This window comes from Lepus europaeus, chromosome 9 (genome assembly GCF_033115175.1).
Source record: "Lepus europaeus isolate LE1 chromosome 9, mLepTim1.pri, whole genome shotgun sequence".
Taxonomy (NCBI): Eukaryota; Metazoa; Chordata; class Mammalia; order Lagomorpha; family Leporidae; genus Lepus; species Lepus europaeus.
The window spans coordinates 30554233-30568176 of NC_084835.1; the positions used below are offsets into that span (position 1 = coordinate 30554233).

Consider the following 13944-nt stretch of genomic DNA (forward strand, 5'->3'; position numbering starts at 1 on the left):
TTTATATAATACTTATAAAGATATTAATCTTTAGTCATCATCTTAATTCAAAAATCTTTTCCATTTATTAGTCTACTTCTCTTGTCAAAGACAGCATATGGAACATAAAGAAATCTTGTTTGTTGATAAAGCACCACAGAGTGTCTGGGTTGACCAATAATCAAGATTTCCAGGCCACTGGGATGTCGAGAAGAAGTCGATGAAGATGGGAAAGACAGAGGACACGTCACATGTGGAAAGTTGGAGGAAGGAGGAAAGTCTAGCCAGGAGAAAGCCACTGGACGAAGAGGCAGGGAGAGCACGCATATGTGGGGTGGGGGAGAGAGCAGTTCTCAAATATGGCAGGGGAAGACACATGGGAAGGTAGTGGGGGATGACACACAGCTCCAGAAAGCAGTGTAGGATCTGCTCATCAGCCATACTGAACAAAATCAGAGTATAAGCCTGAAAAGGTCAGGCGCTCCGTCCCCGGAGATGTTCAGACAGAATGAAGAGCTCCAACAGCAGGAACGGGGCTCCATGTCTTCCATGGCCTTTCCCACTCTGAGGTTCTCTTATGCCATGACCCTGGGTCATTTCCTGAAGGCTGGTTTTGTTTGTTTGTTTCATAAATCCCCAGGAGGAAAAAAATAGATAAAAAGCCTGTTTCATAACTCCCTTCCTCCTCATCTTAAGTAGCCAGAAAGAAAGAAAAAGGTATAAGGACTTCACTGTTAAGGTTTCTGGTTCAGCTCCAGGTAACTGAAGTTTACTAATAACTGGGGCTGCCGTCTTGGAAATGGACGCAACGCCTCCAACCCAAGTGTTTCTAGACTTGCTGAGAACCACTCCTTGTCCAGCCAGTCAAAGGCTCTGAAGCGCTTCATGATTCACTCGGGACACAATCTGCTCTTAGCTAGTAACTGGTGTCAATTTATTAAAAAAAAAATGAAAGGCCTTGGCCTTCCCTCCTGACAATCCATGAGCCAACACCGCAAGAATAAATGACAAAGCAATCGCGGCAATTTCCTCATTTCATGTGTGACCTCCGCCCGGTACTGCCGCTGACAAATTATGGAAGGCAAATGCACACATACATCACACACAGCGCAGCCCTTCCAGACAGACAGACAGACACACACACCCCATCAACGACAACTACATTTACCCAGGCCTCTGCAACATTCAGATGTGATCAGTGATTTATTTTCTTTCAGTAGCTATGAAAACAGCGGCACAGGTCCAGGATTTTAGAGGCAATCTCAGAGTGTCGTGATAAAAATGACACAATTTGCAAATATCCAGATGGTAGCTGGGCCTGGTTTGTGTGGACGGCTGGTAGTTCACGTAGACAAGCAAAATGACTAATAGAAGAACTAACAGTGTCACCTCCACAGAGCTGAGCACGCAGAATTTTGCCGAAGATCAGCATCTTGGTTTTGAGAAACACACAACGGAAATTACCAGAACTCTTCCAAAGTGGGGCTTGCAACCCCCACTAGAGTGGGTGCTGCTATTCTGTGAGGTGGGCTGCTACAAGCACTGACTAATGGCGAGATCTCCCACCCAAGCACAGGGGGAAAATGGGCCTTCGACCATCAGGCAATTTGCTCAGGTAGGCCGGTTCACCCTTCACATATTATGTGGCGAGAAGATCCACGATCTAGTCATTCAGAGGCTCTGTGATGTGGTTGGGAAAGCACAGACTTTGGGGTCAGACCGGTATGTGAGACTCAACTCCTCCATCTAGTAGCTCAGCCAACCTGGGACCTGCACTGAGCCTCAATTTTTTTCTTCTCGAAGGAGGGCAATCATACTACCCTCACTGGATTATTGTGACAAGAAGACTTAAAGCCCCACTGCACTGTGGACCATAAAGCCACATTCGGAGACCAAGAAGGTGACCGTGGTGTTTCTTAAAAACCATTTTAGGGATCTTTTTTGAGGTGTAGAAGTCTTGATGATGTTCATGTTTAATGAGTACTACACGTCAGCCACTATGCTAAGCAGTGCACATGAATCATCTCACTATGACCTGAGGAGGCAGAGCCACCATCATCTCCATTTTAGAAAGCGGTGGGAACCCGAGGCTTACAGAGGCACAGGAGCTTATTGAAAGCCACAGTATTTGTGGGTGGTAGAAATGACTGGGACTCAGGAAATCTTATTCCAGCGTTGATGCCTTGAACAGTCTTAAATGTACACGTGTGAAGTGAAGTGAATGTATGGTTTTCTAATAAACCTGTTCCTTGATCATGTGTATCCTGGAGGCCCAACCAAGACCCCCAAGATACTTTCCAGCCGAACAAGCCTCACAATGAGGTCCCAGTTACCATAACTAAATCCCACCCACAAGTGGTGGCCTCTCCCTGCATAATCCCAAGTGGCTCCCCATCCAGCAAGACGTCTGAGGTCACATGATTCATGGAGTCTACTTAAGTCATCTCAAGAAATCAGAGAAATCTAACTGCAGTAACTCCTTATGACTACTTCTGTGTAGTTGGTCATTTTACACTGTCAGGTCAATACTATATGATACACATTTCCAGAAATGTATAAATTACTGGAAACCAGTAACCCTTGAGCTCTTCAACTAGCATTCAGGAACTACAGCTGCAAGTGTGTAGTTTTCAAATGCACATGTTGGGGACCGCCACTGTTGTGTAGTGAATAAAGCTGCTGCCTGCAGTGCCACGGCACCCCATATGGGCACTGGTTCGAGTCCTGGCTGCTCCGCTTCCCATCCAGCTTCCTGCTAATGCACCTGGGAAAGCAGCAAGGGATGGCCCAAGTGTTTGGACCCCTGCTTCCACGTGGAGACCTGGAAGAAGTTTCTGGCTCCTGGCTTTGGACTGACCCAGCCCTGGCTGTTTCAGCCATTTGGGGAGTGAACTAGTGGATGGAAGATCTCTCAATCTCTCTCTGGAACTCTGAGTTTCAATACATAAATCTTAAAAAAAAAAAAAACACAAAAAAAAAACCACACAGGTAGACTGCTGGATGCAAAAATCACAGAGGAGCACAGGGTTCACCATGCCCTTCAGAGCTGAGGCTTAAAAGGTACCTTATTAGTTACATAAAGTGCTCAAGATCATATATTTAAAGGATCTATTTTAAAGCATTTTGCATGTCTATTAAGTTTTGTATTCTCCAGCCTTTCTTTCTACAGAGGTAAACACCCTTAGATCTTATAAGGGATGCTGGTATTAAATGCTGGACTAAATCCATCAGGAAATCTGGCAGTGGATCTTGGCTCAAGCTGCTGATTTTCTTTGTGGCTTTCAGCAAGTCACCTCCCTTCAGTGTCCTTAATCATAAAGTGGAGAGAATAATGCGTGCTTTATGTTAACCTTACAACATGATTAGGGCCTCAAGAGAGACACAAACCACGGCAGACTCAGAAAAAGAATCGACCTCTATCATTTCTAAGTACCTGCTGTTACTGCCAGGGCCACGCGAGGCTGGGGGCCAAGTCAAAATCAGAACCTGCACACATGAGATCCAGGGACGTATTCAAATCTTCACAAGATAGGCATATGGCCTATGTGCTGCCAATTTTAAACTACCAAGAGACAAAGGCAATGGCTATAAATACCACGAACCAAATCAGGCCTAATCCTCACCAACATCTAAGATGGCAAATCTTAAAACCAAGAGTAAGGTGTCCACCAGGTTGTCAGATGTATTCTTTGAAACAGCAGAAGTGCCTCTTTGAATTTTCAAAATAAAATGGACCTAAGGTTCTCAAAAGCTCCTCATCAGGCTCTCATGGCTTTAGCCAATGTGTCCACTCCCCTGAGCCTTTACTCTTTAAAAGTAAACCTCACCATGGGGAACTAGTGATTTTTAACTTAAAATCAGTGTAATTCATTAGAGCTACCAGTTTTCTTCTCAGTGATTTGATCAGGTGTTCGGAATACCTAATATGCCTACAACAGCTGGTCACTGCTGACCCAGGAAGGCAGGAACCAATATGAAAACAGAGATAAATTGAGAAAAGCTACATCAATGATCAGAAGAAATAAATTTGATCATACCCAATTTCTTGGTTAAAGTCCAGAGCCATTGACTAAGCTCCTTAGACTTCATGACTAATGATTAGAGCTGGCAGGACTGAGCTGGTTATGGGTATTAAAACCAAACATTTGTAATCCAACCCAAACATTCATGTCCTAAGAAATACCAGATTAAGTAGCAGTATTGTAGCAACAGACACGCAATATCAGGATGCACAATTCACACTGGGAAATTTTTAAGTACAAAATAGATCTTAAAGAACATAAAAAAATTTGAAACATACATAGTTCTTTTGGGAAATTATTAGTGAAATTTTAAAAACTACAAAGCACTTAAATCTTGAGCAGAAATGTTATTACTTGCTTTCAAGAGAATCCTTTGCCTATTTTTCACTCAAGCGTATACTGACAAATAAACAGACACCCATGACGTCCTCCTACTCCCCGCAAGTCCCTTCCTAAGTGACCTTCCCCAGCATACTCGGTGCAGTGACAGAACAAACACTACAAGGCACTAGCCAGTGTCACACTGTGCACCCTGTTCTGACAGCACATTGGAAAGGCACAGCCATTGCATGTGTAATGGGCACAGGTGCTCCGCAGCAACTGTCTATGGAGAGCCAAGAGTCCTATTTTCCTAGAAAAGCCTTTAGATGGACCCATTTTCTGCTTCATTGTAATCATCAAATATTGCTACAAAGAAACTGGTCAATCTTAAAACAAAAGACTACTGCCGGACACTAAGTTAATATTCAATAACTACTTTATAAACAATTATATAATCATATTTTTCATAAGACAAGTGAATGCTTTTTTTTTTAAAGACATTTACAAATACTGAGGACACCTACTGGTAGAAAGTATATTACTGCTTACGGAGAAGGTAGGCCTGCAAAGGTTGGCTGGCTGCCTTTTGTGCTAATAATGAAACCAGAAAACCAGCTCTTAAATTCATTTGGGTTTCTTTTTTCAGTTTTGCCTGTCTCCATTATCAGATCAAAAAAGCTAAGAGACACGACTACCTCAAGATATATAAAGCTATCTCTCCTCTGGTTTAAATACTAAAAAACGAAGACAAAACCCAAACCCTCCCTGATGCTACCTGAAAAGTCAACTATTTCCAACAATCATTCCTCTCCCATCCTTTATCTCACATCAAGACATCCCCATAAAAGGCAAATAAGTCATTTCATAACCAGGACCAGCTACCAATGAAGAAAATCAACGTTTGACATTTGATGGTAATTCCTCTAATCACATTTAGGAAATATAGGCATATCCATACCCTACATGTAAGAATGAAAAATAATAAGCAGGAATTTTACTACTTTTACTAAGCCTTACGCTAAGCTATACAAAAGCACAGATGACAAGAAGGACCAGTCAGAGTCCCGAGCTATTCTCACTATTCTTTTGTTCCACTTGAACTGACTAAATAAGTCAGCTACGCTTTTCTTATTCCCAAAAGGGGTTTCAGAAGGCACCAACCCCACTGCTCCTACATTCATTCAATTATGAAGCTCCCAATGGAAAACCATTATATCCTTTCCAAGCCTGAGCAACCTGAATTCTAGGCAGGTGCTGTCCTGTGAACATTTCAGAATCCAAATGCCATCAGGGTCACCTCACTTTCACAGTTGCTGGCCACAAAAACTCTGAGAAGATACTCAACTGGGCTGCAGTGTGGGTGGGGGGTACAGAAAGCTGAGTACCTCTGGAGGCCAGAGTCCTGTCAGCCTGCAGCAGCTCTCCTTAGAAGAGGGGAATCTTTGATGTCGACCTCCCCAACACACACAATTCAGTGAGCCAAGTGCAGGCAGCCCAGCAGACCCCAGGGTGCCAAGGGGGTGGGAGCCTAAGAGTGCGGTGCCAGGCCCGGATGCACACCTGCCTAAAGACTCCCCGCTGGTGATTATGCTGCCAGGTGGGGTGAGTGGAGATCTCCCACATACACACACGAGTGGCCAAGACGAGCCAGGTGCTGTGGCTTCTGCTGTAGCTGTGGCCACAGCAAGGCTGCTGTTTGGTGAAAGCAACTGTATTCCCTAAGACCCTGAAGCCAACTGTTGTGTACCTGAGCGATTTGCCAGAGGAGAAACAAACAGGAGGGAGAAGCAGACTGAAGGGGGCTGGAAGGTCCCAGGGAAAGTTCCCAGAGAGAAGCATCCAAGGTCCCAAGGCTGCGTCCATCGCCCTGAGACTTTAATTCATTTTTCAGGATCCATGTGGAAGACACACCAGTTACTCAATGAGCCCCAGACCCCTGGCCTCAGATGGCAAGTAGAGGGGCTTGTGTCCCGTTTCTGTTGCAAAGCAGCTGCAAGGCCAAGTCTGACAGGTGCGATGTCTGTTGGGGTCCCCAAGAACCTGGCTCTGCCCTCCCAGTCTGGACAAGAGGAAATACTCGCTTTAACAGTAGCTGTTCGCTGACACACACGTCTGCAGAAACTGCATGGGAAAGTCCCTCTGCGGGGCTAGACAGAAGAAGAGCCACATTCTGAGCCCCCCGCAGGACGTGAGAGAGAGAGGAGGGGCGGGGAGGTGCTGCTCCCGGGCGCAGGCACAGGCACAGGGGACAGAAAAGAGGGAGAGGGAGAGAGAAGGCACAGGCATACAGGGGCTGACAATGGGAGCAGGGAGAAGCAGAGCGCCGGGGAGGGCACCCAGAGAGCCGGCTATGACGCGCAGAGCGACCCTACCTCGGCGTCCTTGGCCGGACCGCTGGCCGGGGGCAGCTCCAGGCTGCAGTTCGCTCTCTTGACCGTAAGGTAGAAGGGGTAATCCTTGGCCACCATGGCGGCTGCCGGGCCTGCCCTTTGGGATGTCACCGCTGACCTCAAGCGACTACAAAACTCCCAAGCGAAATGGGTTCCCAGGTCCACGGTGCTAAGTGTCAGCGACTACACCGAGACGCGCTGCCGGCTTCTAGCGCAGCAGCACCCGGGGCTCCGCGCTCCTGCCGACAGGGGCGGGGCCGCTCCGGGACACGCCCAACGCGGGCGGGGGGCGGGGCGCCGGCGCGGCCACGCCCCCGCGCGAGGGGCCTGCCCAGGTGCAGCCGGGAGCGCGCCCTGCGGGGACCTCCGCCTCTCGCCGGGGCTCCGCCTCGGGAGCCGCCCGACCCCGGGGACCGCAGCTCTCAGGCTGCTCCCTCGGCGCTCTGGGAGGGTGCGAGGCCGCGGGGAGGTGGAGGGAAGGGGCCTGCCGTGGAAAAGCGAGCGTTGTAAAGGCCCACACAGGGTCTCGCTCTCAGGACAGTTTCCTTTCAAACGTCATTAGGGTCAAAGTCGTACTGACAGTGCAGTGCACCCTACAAAGTGTACGGTGTCTTGAATTCTGACAAACGGAGACATCTGCACCACACCGGAGAGTCCCTCTCGCGGAGGCAGTAAAACAAACGCGGAAACAATGGTAATATCCATCAACAGGGAGCACAGAAGTGCAGGGACTAAGCTGTCCCTGGCGCTCAGAAGGAAGACCCGCCTGTGGGTGTGGCCCGGGAAGATCTCCCTTGTGTTGGGCTCAATTTAAAAAATCACTGCACAGGAAGCACAGTGAATACCACTTGTGTGAAAAACACGTCTGCTAAAGAATACCATATATTTCCTATAGAGACACATTTATAGGTAATTGTCACTAAATGCCGTGTGGAAGAATCCACATGTACCAGTTCCTTTGTGCTGAGGAGGACAAAAGGGATCCTAAGCTTCCAGCTAATGTTTTTTAAGTTTTTTTATTTTTTAACAAGAAAAAAGTATATCCAGGTGTTTCTTGGGAAATTGTAAATTACCTTTTTTTTTTTTTTTTGACAGACAGAGTTGGACAGTGAGAGAGAGAGACAGAGAGAAAGGTCTTCCTTCCGTTGGTTCACCCCCAAAATGACCACTACGGCCGGCGCTGCGCTGATCCAAAGCCAGGAGTCAGGTGCTTCCTCCTGGTCTCCCAGGCGGGTGCAGGCGCCCAAGCACTTGGGCCATCCTCCACAGCCCTCCCGGGCCACAGCAGAGAGCTGGACTGGAAGAGGAGCAACCGGGACTAGAACCGGGCGCCCATATGGGATGCCAGCGCTGCAGGCAGAAGATTAACCAAGTGAGCCATGGCGCCGGCCCCTGTAAATTACTTTTTAAGGAATATTTATTTAGTTAGTTGAAAGGCAGTTATAGGGAGAGATCTTCCATCCACTGGCTCACTCCCCAAATGGCCACAATGGCTGGGGCTGGGCCAAGCCAAAGCCAGGAGCCTGGAACTCCATCAAGGTCTCTCATGTAGGTACAGTAACCCAAGCACTTGGGCCATCCTCTGCTGCTTTCTCAGGCATATTGGCAGGAAGCTAGATCTTAATTGGAGTAGCTGGGACTCGAACAGGTGCCCATATGGGATGTCATTGTTGCAGGTGGTGGCTTAACCCGCTGTACCACAACGCCATCCAAGTTGTGGGGGTTTTTTTTTTTTGCTTTTTTTTTTTTTTTACCTAGTAAAATTATGATCTCAAAAGTTATGCTGTAGGCTGAACTGTTGATTTTTCCCCTGCTCATATGAGAGTCATGGCTCTATTGGTGTCTGGAGAGATGCTGTCTTTGCTTCACTTCTTGGGTGTGGGGCAGATGCTGGGAATAGAGCTATCTGGTCCTTGTTCTGGGGGTCTCTGCTTCCAGCTGAGGTCAGAACTGGTGTTGCCTACTTCCTGGGGAGGACATCTCATAGTATACAAACAGCTTCTTAGTCCCCACTATCAAGCTCACACCCTAGCACTAAATCCACTCATCTTCTTACCCTGCTGGAGCAGAAAAACTGCTTTTGGAGGCAGAAAGCATCTGGCCTGGTTTAGCCAGCCAGTTTTTGCTCTATATGTCCAGGAGCTCCTGAATGAATTCCAGCTGAGTCTTAAAGACAGCAGCTTTCCACACTCAGATACACAGCCTGAAGCGACAGGAAGTAGTCGAAGAGGTAAGGGTGGCAGAGTGCCCCAGGCCCACTGATTTTGCCTGTTGATATTCCTGAACATAACTTCATCCTTTCAGCTTGAGCTGATGGGGAATTCACACAAGTGCGTCACTCTCTCTCCAACGCTCAAGCTTGGACAGGCCACACTCAGTGACTGCCTGGCCACCTAGGATTTGAGCCGAAGAACCTAGTGCCTCTCCTTACTCCCACCCTCTCCCCGTCCTCCACGACCCAACCATCAACTACAAAACTCTGCCTGCCAACTGCCTATTTGAGGACAGTTGTTGTTTTAAGATTTATTTGTTTGTTTGAAATGCAAAATTGGGGGATGGTAGGAGAGAGAGTGAGCTCTTCCATCTGCTGGTTCACTCCCCAAATTGCTGCAATGACTGGGGTTGGGCCAGACACAGGCCAGGAACCTGCATCTCCACCCAAGTCTCCCACATGGGTGGCAGGGGCATTTGGGCCATCCTCCACTGCTTTCTCAGGCACACCTGCAAAGAAATGGATTGGAAGTGGAGCAGCCAGGACTCGAACTGGTGCTCATATGAAATGCTGCCTGTTGCAGGCATAGGCTTAACCTGCTGCCCAGGATACTGGCCCCCGGGGATGGGTTTGGATCCCCAGTGGGGCTCACTGAGCCTTGTTCTCTGGTTGGAAAATATATCTAGCATTTGGTGAAAAAAAGAGTCTCCTAGGCAAATTCTGACATCCCTGGTGTGGGGCTGTTCACAGTAGTAACCTCAGGACTGAACAGGGAGTCAGACGTAACCATCAATCTAGTGAAATAATAAATAAACCCTAAGAAATACAGCAGGGGCCCTTTAACCTGCAGTTCAATATTACTGAAGAGCAAAGAATAATTCTACTGGTTGACCACAAGGCTGCCATATCTATTTTCTCTTAAACCAGTTTTGTGTCCTCCTTAAATGATATTGGAAGCATAAAAATTAATGCATATATTACATGCACAACACATAAACAGCAAACTTAGACTTTTTCATTACACATGATCGGCCAAGAGTGACAGAAAAAGAGTGATTGCTAATGGCTCATAGTAACTCAGAATGCTACAAAAAACAAAAACAAAACAAACAAAAAAACCCCACCAAGTTCCAAAATGCATGTGAAAGGCAAGCTGAGAATCAAATTCCCTTGGGTGGTCTGCTGATTCTTTCAAGGGTCTCATAGCATGAATGCCTCCCCCAACACAGGCACCCTGAATGCAATTCTGGTGTTTAAAAACATATACTTTGGGTATATCCAAGCCTGTACACCAAAGCTGGCAATTTTGGGTACATGCAAGCACGTATGTGGTCCTTAAGACATTTAAAGACTTCTCAAGGGTATTTTTGACTCAGTGCAATTTCCACCTTGTGCCCAGACTTCAGAATCTTGCTCCTGTGTAATGTACTTCTCCACCACTGGAGTTTTGCAGTCGGGCTGGGATTCTAACCAGGGGCATGCTTGCGCAAAGAATGTCAGCAAACAGGCTGTCCCACAAGGAAGGTTCCGATGCACAGCCCTGAGGCTAGTGTCACAGTGGAGGGAAGCTGGTCCAGCCCCATGGTGAGCACCAGGTAAGCAGCCCCAGGAGCCCACCGCTCCCCATCCTGCCTGGGTGTGTGTGTTTACAGGCTCAGCAACAACACTGCTCTAACAGGCAGCTTCCCTCAAAGCAAGGGCACAAAGTGCCTTTCAGAACTTGCCTTCGGCACAACCAGTTATAATCCTATAAAATGCTGCACAGCCAGGCAGTTCCTCCCAAGCCAGAAGCCTGGAGACTGAAATAAAGAAGGCTGTTCTGCACTTCTAGGAACGGTGCCAAGTCCAGGGCTGCAGGCTTGCCTGTACTGAGTGGGGGTCGTTTGTGCTGCCGCTAGAGCGGTGGGCCTCCCCACGCAAACCCTCGGCTGGCAGTCTCCCTCTTAGATGAGCAGACAACCAGGCATGGTTAGGGGACCATCGATTGACTCCTCAAATCCTGGTGCTGTGAGTGTGTGCAGAACAAGTCCAGTTGAGGTTAAACCTTCAGGAGCTAACAAGGCTATGACAATCTTCTCAACCAGCAGTACAGTGTTCTGCCTTGTTGGTGATATGCATACTTCACATCCGGGTCAACAGTTGCTTTTTTTTTTTTTTTAAAGCCTTGTTCACTCATTCATTGAATATGTACTGAGAGCTTCTTATAGGTCAGGTGCTCCATCAGCCAACCTTCTCCTTTCTTCTCTGTATATTCCAGAGCCTCTGCCAAGCAGGTGTTAAACAATATGGTTGATTTTATTCATTTATTTTTAAAGATTTATTTATTTATTTGAAATGCAGAGAGAGAGAGAGAAAGAGAGATCTTCCATCTGCTGGTTCACCCTCCAAATGGCCACAATGGCAGGGGCTGGGCCAGGCTGAAGCTTCATTCGTGTCTCCCACGTGGGTGCAGGAACCCAAGGACTTGGGCCACCTTCCACTGTTTTCCCAGGTGCATTAGCAGGGAGCTGGATGGCAAGTGGAACATCCGGGGCTCAAACTGGCACCTTTACAGGATGGAGGCTTAACTTTCTATGCCACAGCGCCGGCCCCAATATGGTTGATTTTAAAATGTGGTCTTTATCAACTATATCCTCAGCAGCAAGGTGCGCACTGGCAGAAGGAGCTTACGTGACACTAGCCAGTCCCTCGAAGCCTAGCCTTCAAATGTGTACCTCCTGCTGCTTCCCTGGAATCTGGGGCGTCTCTTCTACCTGCTAATTTGACGTGGTCATGTAGGTACATGTTGGGCACACATGTGTTCCAAAACCTCTCCCCTACCCTCCCATTTGAGACATTCCCAGTCAATGGCCAAGATCTCTTCTCTCCATAACTTCAGTCCTGACTGGGAGGAAAGGAAGAGAAAAAGCCTTATGTTCTGGCAGTGAATTCTGAGAGATCAGGTTGTGATTTACTGCTAGACAGGTTAAAAAAAAAAAAAAAAAAGACAGAACACCAGATTCCATTCCACAAATGGAGCACTGACCCTCTCCAAAAATCACACCACTACTATTACTCTCCTCCTGCCTGGGGACATGGCCTGTGGTTCCAGACAGGATTTACAAAAACATAACCCTGGATACTATAAATCTGGAAGACTTAATTCTTTAAGATCTCATTCTTGAAACAAGTCTGAAGACCCAGATAAGTGATAGTCTTTTTCTTTCTCCTGAATGAGATAATTGCACTATTAGTTGTAATGAAAAAAAAAAAACTATAATAAAAAACTAAATATTATATTTTAAAAAACGAGGAAATATCTGCAATGGTATATAACAGACAGGTGCATTCCCAAGCAGTGGTTTTTAACCAGGGTGATCTGCCCCACAGGGGACACTGGAAATGTCTGGAGACATTCTTCACTGTCATTGGAGGGGGCCAGGGTCTCACTGACATCTAGTGGGTAGAGGTCAGGAAAGCTCTGAAGACTTTTGATGCACAGAATAGCCCCCTACAACAAAGAATTAGCAGGCCCAACATATCAATAGTTCCATTGTTGAGAAATTCTGTGTTAAAGAGATTAAAACTGAAAAGTGGCATCAGGGTCAAGAGAATCTGTTGGGGGTTGGCACTGTGGTGTAGTAGGTTAACCATCTACTTGTGGCACTGGAATCTCATATGGATGGTGGTTTGAGTCCCAGCTGCTCCACTTCCTAATCAGCTCCTTGCTGATGGCTTGAGAAAGCAGTGGAAGATGGCAAAACTGCTTGGGCCCCTGCACCTGCATGGGAGAGCTGGAAAAGGCTCTTGGCTCCTGGCTTTGGATTGGCTCAGCCCTGGCCATTTGGGTACTGAACCAGCAGATGGAAGACCTCTTTCTCCGTCTTTCTCTCTCTCCCTCTCTCTCTCTGTCTGTAACTCTGCCTCTCAAGTAAATAAGAGAGAGAGAGAGAGAGAGAATCTATTGGTTTTGATTTCAAGGATGTTTCCACTTGAGACCTTGATCACTGATTAGTGCTAAATATCAGCTTGGGCTTGATGGAACAAAGGATAACACTTGGGCCGGCGCCGTGGCTCAACAGGCTAATCCTCTGCTGTGTGGCGCCGGCACACCGGGTTCTAGTCCCGGTCGGGGCACCGATTCTGTCCCGGTTGCCCCTCTTCCAGGCCAGCTCTCTGCTGTGGCCAGGGAGTGCAGTGGAGGATGGCCCCAAGTGCTTGGGCCCTGCACCACATGGGAGACCAGGAGAAGCACCTGGCTCCTGCCATCGGATGAGCGCGGTATGCCGGCCGCAGCGTGCCAGCCGCGGCAGCCATTGGAGGGTGAACCAACGGCAAAAAGGAAGACCTTTCTGTCTGTCTCTCTCTCACTGTCCACTCTGCCTGTCAAAAAAAAAAAAAAAAAAAAAGAAAAGAAAAAGAAAAAAAGAAAAAAAAGGATAACACTTGAGGATCAAGAAGTCCCAGTACATTGCTATGCCTGATCACCCCTGATGCCAAACCCAAACCCTTAAACAAGTAATAGATTGCATAAAACACAAAAAGGACGAGAGAACTAAGAGGAATATGGGAGTAACAGATAGGATGGGATGGGGCTGGGCCAGAAAACTCTCTCAAACTACTTCAGATATGAAAATGTAGTTCAGAAGACCAGTGAAAATTAATATCTAAATGAAATATAAGCAGAAGCCAAGGAAGGGAAAAGAAAGTTTTCAAATTTTGTTCTTTCCTGAGACAATCTTTGCAACCATATTTAGTGGTTTTTGGGGGTAGAAATGCAAATCTAGGGATTAAATATAAGCCCCAAAGGGTTTAATTTACCATCTTCTTGATAAATGAGTATGGTATTTCTGGTTGAACAACATGTGTGACCAAAAACCTGTCTCACTCAAGATTTTGCAATAAGAATCCTGACCTTTCTACCTTGAATTTATGCCTATCAAGTTTGCTTGCTCACAGAACTGACCCAGCTGCTGGAATGTTTTCTGGACACTATGAAGGACCTTTGAACTTTACAGATATTCTGCATTTGTTTGAGAAC

The 13944-nt window shown here is 47.0% G+C and overlaps 1 protein-coding gene across 4 annotated transcripts in view; it reads right to left on the bottom strand.

Annotated features, from left to right (window-relative positions):
* The window catches only part of ARHGEF3 (Rho guanine nucleotide exchange factor 3), a 336022-nt gene that overhangs the window by 68710 nt on the left and 253368 nt on the right, over positions 1–13944 (bottom strand). Inside the window, exon 1 of one of the 4 annotated variants that reach the window (XM_062201119.1) lies at positions 6695–6942. The exons of the other annotated variants lie outside the window; for them this stretch is intronic. Within the exon in view, the coding sequence (XP_062057103.1) occupies positions 6695–6790 (96 nt within the window). The 5' untranslated portion in view covers positions 6791–6942. Of the gene's footprint in view, positions 1–6694; positions 6943–13944 lie in introns of those variants that run through there. 4 annotated transcript variants of the gene reach the window in all.